The 7,500-nt window shown below is 39.4% G+C and overlaps 1 protein-coding gene across 1 annotated transcript in view; it reads right to left on the bottom strand.

Annotated features, from left to right (window-relative positions):
• Positions 1-7,500, bottom strand: part of LOC122260396 (uncharacterized) — an 8,273-nt gene that overhangs the window by 426 nt on the left and 347 nt on the right. Inside the window, exons 2-7 of the mRNA XM_043027639.2 lie at positions 3,287-3,320; positions 2,698-2,797; positions 2,202-2,302; positions 1,599-1,705; positions 1,121-1,261; positions 1-173 (exon numbers count right to left, since the gene is read on the bottom strand). The exon at positions 1-173 is cut by the window's left edge and continues 426 nt beyond it. Of these exons, the coding sequence (XP_042883573.2) occupies positions 3-173; positions 1,121-1,261; positions 1,599-1,705; positions 2,202-2,302; positions 2,698-2,797; positions 3,287-3,308 (642 nt within the window). The 5' untranslated portion in view covers positions 3,309-3,320 and the 3' untranslated portion in view covers positions 1-2. The remainder of the gene's footprint in view (positions 174-1,120; positions 1,262-1,598; positions 1,706-2,201; positions 2,303-2,697; positions 2,798-3,286; positions 3,321-7,500) is intronic.

The raw sequence follows: 7,500 nt of genomic DNA, 5'->3' as shown, positions 1-7,500 counted from the left end.
GATTAACTATAGTAATTCTGAGGGGGCTGTTCGTACTGGGGTTCTTGCTGGTACTGCGGCTCCGGTTGGTACTGCGGCTCTGGCTGGTACTGGGGCTTAGGCTTGTACTGGTGAGCAGGGGAGTGTTCGTTTTCTTCCTTTGGTGGTGGAACGATGTATAGATCCTCATTTACCTGTCGAAAGTAAATTATTTATTACCTTTATCATCATTTTTATTATCTTATTGTATTAATTTGTTAGCGGAAAAAGGGATGTGTTTCTTAATTTCGTTTTTGTTGCATTATTAATAATGGATTCCTATTTTGATTTATTCTCTCTGCATTTAAAAGTTATTCATCATCTTTTCCTACTGTCATTCAGCTCAGGTATTGCACATTTCTTTTTTGCGTCCTTACCTTTCCATTTGTCTTCCTTTCGCCTCCTTATTCTTCCCATTCGCTCTGTTATTCTACGATTTCCCCTTTAGTGTTTATTCTCTTCCTGTTTCCCAGTTTTAAAAAATCTAATTAACACACACACACACACACACACGCACACACACACAACCACACGCACACATGCAACCACACACTAACCTTCTTTTCTTTTTTCCCCCTTAATCTGTTTTTGTTCTCTCTTTCTTCTCTTTCATTTCGTTAAATGTTCTATATTCTATCTCTCTCGTTACTCTTATCCTATTGACTCTGTTCTTTCACAAACCGCTACCACCACCACCCTCCATATTCCCTATCCTCCCCCCCTCCCTTCAACCTCTTCCTCCTCCTCTTCTACTTACTTTTTGCACTGCCACCGCCTTTCCCTCCACATCCTCCTTTACCACTAGTACCTTCTTCTCCTCCTCCACCTCATTTCCCTCCATCATCACCATCTATTCCTCCTCAACCACTACCAGAACCTTCTCTTCCTCCACTATCACCTCCTCTTCCTCCTTCTTCTGCTCCATCACCACCACCTCTTCTTCCTCTTCCACACCCTCCTTCTCCTCCTCCCCCTTTTCCTTCACCACCACCTCTTCTTCCTCTTCCTCCCCCTCCTCTCCCCCATCCTTTTCTTCCACCACCACCAACACCTCCTCCTCCTCTTCCTCTCTCTTCGACCACCGCGACTTCTTCCTTCTCACCTTAGCTTGTGCAGCAATAACGGCAGCGTCGCATTGCACATTGAACCACCACTCGCACACTCGGTTCTCCTGGTTGTAGATAGTGCCGTTGGGACACAGGAAGGACTCCAGTAGGCCGTCCGTCTTGCAGTAGTGCCATACCTGTGCCAGAGAGGAATGGGGTCAGATTGCTTGGGACAGTCACAGTGAGGAGAGGTGTGTTTTGCGTGTGAGGTTGTAATTTCATACCGTATATATCAATGCAAAATATGTGTTTCTCTGTGATGGAAGTGTATTCATTTCAATAAGTAATCCCAACAGAATTAGACTCAAGCGAAGACATACGACAGACACAAAGACGGAATCTGAGAGAGAGAGAGAGAGAGAGAGAGAGAGAGAGAGAGAGAGAGAGAGAGAGAGAGAGAGAGAGAGAGAGAGAGAGAGAGAGAGAGAGTGAGTGAGGAAAAACGACAACTAAGGTAGAACGACAGCTAAATACCTGGCAGTGCGCGGCCTCATCGGCGTAGAAGCCAGGCAGTCGCTCGCTACAGGAGAAGCCGGTGTTGGGGATGACTGCGTGCACGGGGTAGTCCTTGCCGGGCTCGCCTGGGGGGAAGAAGGAGGGGGGAGGCGTCACGAGAGATGCTTGTTATTGATATCGTTATGTTTCATTGTTATTTATTTACTTGTTATTATTGGTTTGCTATGGTTACTGTTGATTTTAATTAAAGTTGTTGTTGATTTTGTCGTTAATATTTTATTTTCGTTATGATTAATATCGCCATTCTTATAATCATCATTAAAATAGTTTTTGCTGTACGTATATGTATATATGTATACTTATATCTATATCAATATCTCTACATCTGAAGAATGACAAATACATTCTATCGCGTTGATAATATGGCAGAAAAAAGTACTATATACAAAATAAATTTATCAGAAAATGAGACAACAGTTCGAAATCCACCTGTATATCTCTATATCTATCTACATCTATATGTATCTTTATATCTATCTATCTATCTCTTATGTATCAGTCTTTTCTCCTGTCTTATCTCTCCCATTGCTCTTATCTCAAAGGCCCTCCGCCTCCACCTACCAGGGATGCTGTTGAGGTCCTGCTCCTCCTCGTCGTAGTCTGGGTCCCGTGAGTACTTGGGTGGCTCCGGCTGGTACTGTTCGGCCTGGGGGGCGGGGTAACTGGGGGAAGGGGGGATGATTTTTTTTTTCTATTATTATTTTTTCTTTCTCACTTTCTCTTTCTTTCTTTCTTTCTTTCTTTCTCTCTCTCTCTCTCTCTCTCTCTCTCTCTCTCTCTCTCTCTCTCTCTCTCTCTCTCTCTCTCTCTTTTCCCTCTCCTTCTTCACCCTCTCTCTCACTTCTCTCTCTTTCCCTCCTCCTCTCTCTCATTCCATCAAGCATTTTAAAGAGATACAAAAAGAAGAGAGAGAGAAAAAAAAGAACGTAATGCAACAGACTAATAAAACACACGCACACACATAGTATAAAATTTATAATAAAAAAAGCTAAAAGTTAAACCAAGTTTAAAAACTACAGGAACGTAAATCAGGACTTCAGTATACGAACTTGCTTACCTGGGGTAGGAGGGGGCTGGCTCGTAGGCCTGGGGGGCAGGGGCGTAGGCAGGGTAGACCGGGGGGTTCACAGGGGAGGAAAGGGTCACCCCAACCAGGCCTATTGTGGAGGGGGGGTGGGGGTTAGCGATGAATTTAAAAAAATGAATATACATTATTATATTTATGATTATACAGTGTATACCCTCTATTCTTTATTTGGCTTTGCCTTTCTAAGCATTCTAATCTGTTCAGATGATGTGTTTGTCTAATAACAAAAGAATAGTCACACGCAAAAAATAAATCATAAAAGAAAATAAAGATAATCAAATAAGCATTTGCACGAGCATGCCTACTATTCATTATCAATCAAAGTAAGTGCGTAAACATCGTCTATATGCTGGCCTCTCCATGAGATGTATGACTGTATCACATGACTGTATGCCGTCTCCATGCAATATCAAGCAAGCAAATTGTGGCAAAGATGTAGAAATGAGATATATGCCTGAAGTATTGTGTGAAAATACCTCTGAAGGAAATTTTTGCATCATGAGGTATTGCATTTCCATCTTATTCATATATTTGTCAAAATTTTAAAAAGGATACTCACATAAAGCGATAATGACTTTCATTGTGGCGTTCACCTGGGGAAGAAAAAAATGATTTTGATTATATGGAACATTGAAAAGGATACGAATAGAAAAGGAGAGAGAGAGAGAGAGAAAGAGAGAGAGAGAGAGAGAGAGAGAGAGAGAGAGAGAGAGAGAGAGAGAGAGAGAGAGAGAGAGAGAGAGAGAGAGAGAGAGAGAGAGAGAGAGAGAGAGAGAGAGAGAGAGAGAGAAGAGAGAGAGAAGAGAGAGAGAAAGAGAGAGAGAGAAAGAAAGAGAGAGAGAAAGAGAGAGAAAGAGATTGAGAGAGAGAGAGGAGAGGAAGAAGAAGAAGAAGAAAACATCTTCAGATTTAGTTGCAAATAAGTTCTTTTATATATACCTAGTTATACAATTTCAATTCATATCTATATCTACCTATCTACCCATCTACACACACATCCACACTAAGTACGAGCGTGCGTGTCAGTGAGCGTTGAAAGCCGAACGTATCTAGGGCACGAGTGACAACTATACACGATGGCAACTCAACGGGAAATTAATAGAAACGTTTTGGTAACAGTCAAGTAATCTGTTTCCTCGGAGAAAATGTTTACGCTTCATTTGTTTTATTTATTTTTTGTCACGAAGTATGTGTGTCGAGTTGTGTGTCTATGTTTGTGTTTAGTTTATGTCTGCGTGTTTTTATTGGTGCAGTTGGGATTCTATATATTTATCTATATACACAATAGCTGCATGCAACAAAAAATATAGTAATAGGTTTCAATCATAACAAACATTATCATTTCTACAGTATAATCATCATTATCATCATCGTCACTAGCATCAAATATCGTCAAGAATATAAAACTGCGAGATATATATGTTTGAGTGTCTCTCTATACCAGAAAATTGACTAATCTTATTTTTTTCGGTGGGTTGGGTCACTCCCTAGAACAGCATGTAAATCGCGTTTCTTCGGTGATCGTGCGCGATCTGGTGGCGGAAACGCGTGGGAAATTGAGATTTTCCTGATTTTTACGATTTCTCCTCCCACCTTTTGTTAATGATTTAATTTTGGCAGGTCACACACACACACACACATACACATACACACACACACACACACACACACACACACACAACACCCACCTCCACACACAAAAACAAACAAATACAAAGCCCTCCCAAGCCACACACGGAAAACAAACAAATACACAGCCCCCACCCCCTCCCCCCACCATCACACACACACACACACCACCTAACCACCAAGAAGAGCATCGTGAAGTAAAATGGTTATGAATTAGCCACCTGACACAGGCCAACAGCCCGCGCCGGTCTACTTTCTAAACGCGAACATATGTTGTCATTTTCAACAGCCTGAGGGCGCGGGCGTTTTCCCTCCCAACTGCGCCCCTTTCTGTTATGAATGGTTTCTCGTTTACTCTCTTACTCATTTACTCTTTTTGTCGTTTAGTAGTTTATTCGTCAATTCTTATTCGTTGTGGGAACTGATAGGTTATTGTTATTAAACTGGGGAGAGTTTCTGGCTTCAATCCGTGTTTTGTGTTTATTATGGTAAAAGGTTTATTTATGGTCGTTCACATAGAAGAAAGAGAAGATGATGAAAAATTCATTTAGATATTTATGACCTTCAAAGATCGACCAAATCTACCAAAGCAATTAGAAAAAAATGTAAAAAAAAAAGAAATAAAAGAAAGACAAATATATATCTAGAAGTAAAGAAAAATAGAGAAAAAAATGGTAAAGATTGAAGGGAAAAAAATTAAAAATTATCCAATACATTACAAACGTAAAAAAAACAAAAAAAACAAAACAATGAAAAACAAAAATGTTTGTAAAGAACGACTTATTTTCTCCTTTCCGTTCAAAGAATACAAAATAAAAGACCACACGGAAAAAAGTACAATCTGGTATGTAATCCATGAGACTGGAAGATAGTGCATAATGCGTAGCGTCATGCGGTCATTACGAATAACCACGTCGGCTTTCTCAATCTTACGCAATGAAGGAAGTTGGCTGAAATGTGGGAGACAAATGGGTGACTGGGAAGATAATGGGTGTGTGTGTGGGGGGGGGGGGAATAGGAGAGAGGGAAAGGGTGAAGATGGATAGATATAGACAGAGATAGATGGACAGAGATAGACAGATATACAAAGAGAGAGAGAGAGAGAGAGAGAGAGAGAGAGAGAGAGAGAGAGAGAGAGAGAGAGAGAGAGAGAGAGAGAGAGAGGGAGAGAGAGAGAGAGAGAGAGGGGAGAGGGAGAGAGGGAGAGAGAGAGAGAGAGAAGGAGAAAAGAGAAAGAGAGAGAGAGAGAGAGAGAGAGAGAGAGAAGAGGGAGAGGATGACAGGGTCGAAAAGACAGAGAAAGAGGGGAGAGGAGGAGGCAGGAAAGGTGAGCGAGAGGGAGGTAAACGATAGGGAGAGGGGAAAAGGAGGGAAAAAACGATTGAAAGGTGAAAATATGGAGGAACGAAGAGAGGATGAATAGATGATGTAGATGAAGAGAGAAAAAGAAACTGACTGAGGGGGCTGGGGGATTGATGAAAGAAAGAAGCAATTCTATTGAATGGAGAGGAATTTCTGTAGAATAAAAAGTTATTTGATAAAATAAGAGGTAAATATCGTAGAGTTGTAGACAGAGGAGAAAAGCAGCTGGATAGTGAACGTATAGTGACCAAAATTGCGAAGGCAGTTTCACTATAGTGCAGTAAAGTGAAAGGTTATTTGTACCATGCATCATCATTTTTACTTTTGTTTTCCTTTCCTTTCAACCACAAAAAAGAAAAGGCAATATCAATGCACACTTTCATGTATTTTCATACACATGTTTAAAATCTCCTATCTCTTTCTTATTCAACAAAGTATACAAAACAAATATATCACGAAATAGTACATACAGAGAAACAAAATCAATCCCTGCTGCAAACAAATACACAAACACGAACAAATTTACCAAAGACCGTAGATGTAAAACCGCAGGATTTAAGGAGCAAGCAATCTTTGTTTTTATCTCTTTGTTTTATTATATTTTCTGTGATTCATATTTTTTTTTTATTACAAGGAGTTTGGATAATTATATTCAAAGATTCTTTTTAGTTTTGTTTGAGAAATATGGTTAGCTTAATATCTCCATTCTGTTATGTTGATGGTGCTCATATCCACAAGTGTTCTCGTGACCTCTTGTGCTACAAACACGCTTACAAAACCACATATACATACACGCGCTTAAAGCACACACTCACTCAAATACACACACACACGCACACGCACACGCACACACACATACACAACACACACACACACACACACACTCATGTGCATACAATGTAAACCCAAAAAATAACAACAAGCAATCTCCACACGTAAGCACATGGTATTTTATTTAAAAAGTTTTCTTCATATGTCTGTCAAATATGCAAGCAACGGAAAGAAAGGTTCATGTTCGTTCAAAAATCTATACTGACATATAAAATAAAATTATATGAATATCAGAAAAAAATCGATAGATATATAAATCCTAAGAGGCAATGCTAACAATTGCGAGGAAAAAAGAGAAAACGAAGATGCAGAGAATATAGAAAACGTAGTATAAAAAAAAAACATATATATGAAAAAGAACAATAAATGAATGATTAATGAAAATGACTAAGAAAGGGAAGGGAGGGAGAAGTAAAAAGAGAAGAGGGATGTAGTAGAGAACCAAGGCAAACATAAAATAGAAGAAAAGTACAAATAAGAATTGAAAGAGAAAACGAGCAAGAAATCGAAGGAAACGGGACTAAATCGAAAAAAGAAAAGAAAAAAATGTGTTTGAAATTTGGACGTCGAATCGTAGTAATAATAATGATGAAAATCAATAAGGATGATTAAACTAATTACGAAATCGAAGTGCAAAGTTATATAAACTCTCTTCAGAGACTACATGAAAATAATAATAATACCAATATGAAGACATACAAAAGAAAAGTAGCGATAAAGATGATAAGACGATGAAGGTGATATGCCAAAGCAAACGAAAAAACAAAAACAAAAACACAAGATGATGGAACACAATCATAAAGAAGAACAGCACCTTTACGTAATTGAAGTGCAAGGTTATACACTCGTTAAATAACACCATCACAAGTAAAGTTTACTCGGCCACGACCATGCCACATCAACCGCAGTACTCTCGGCCACAAGCAATAAAACACGGTCAAAAGCGCGGGT

The sequence above is a fragment of the Penaeus japonicus genome, unplaced genomic scaffold (genome assembly GCF_977035675.1).
Source record: "Penaeus japonicus unplaced genomic scaffold, GWHDUDI00000001_assembly GWHDUDI00000011, whole genome shotgun sequence".
Lineage (NCBI taxonomy): Eukaryota > Metazoa > Arthropoda > Malacostraca > Decapoda > Penaeidae > Penaeus > Penaeus japonicus.
The sequence above is the reverse complement of the archived record's forward strand: the minus strand, read 5'-3'. Positions and strand labels throughout refer to the sequence as shown.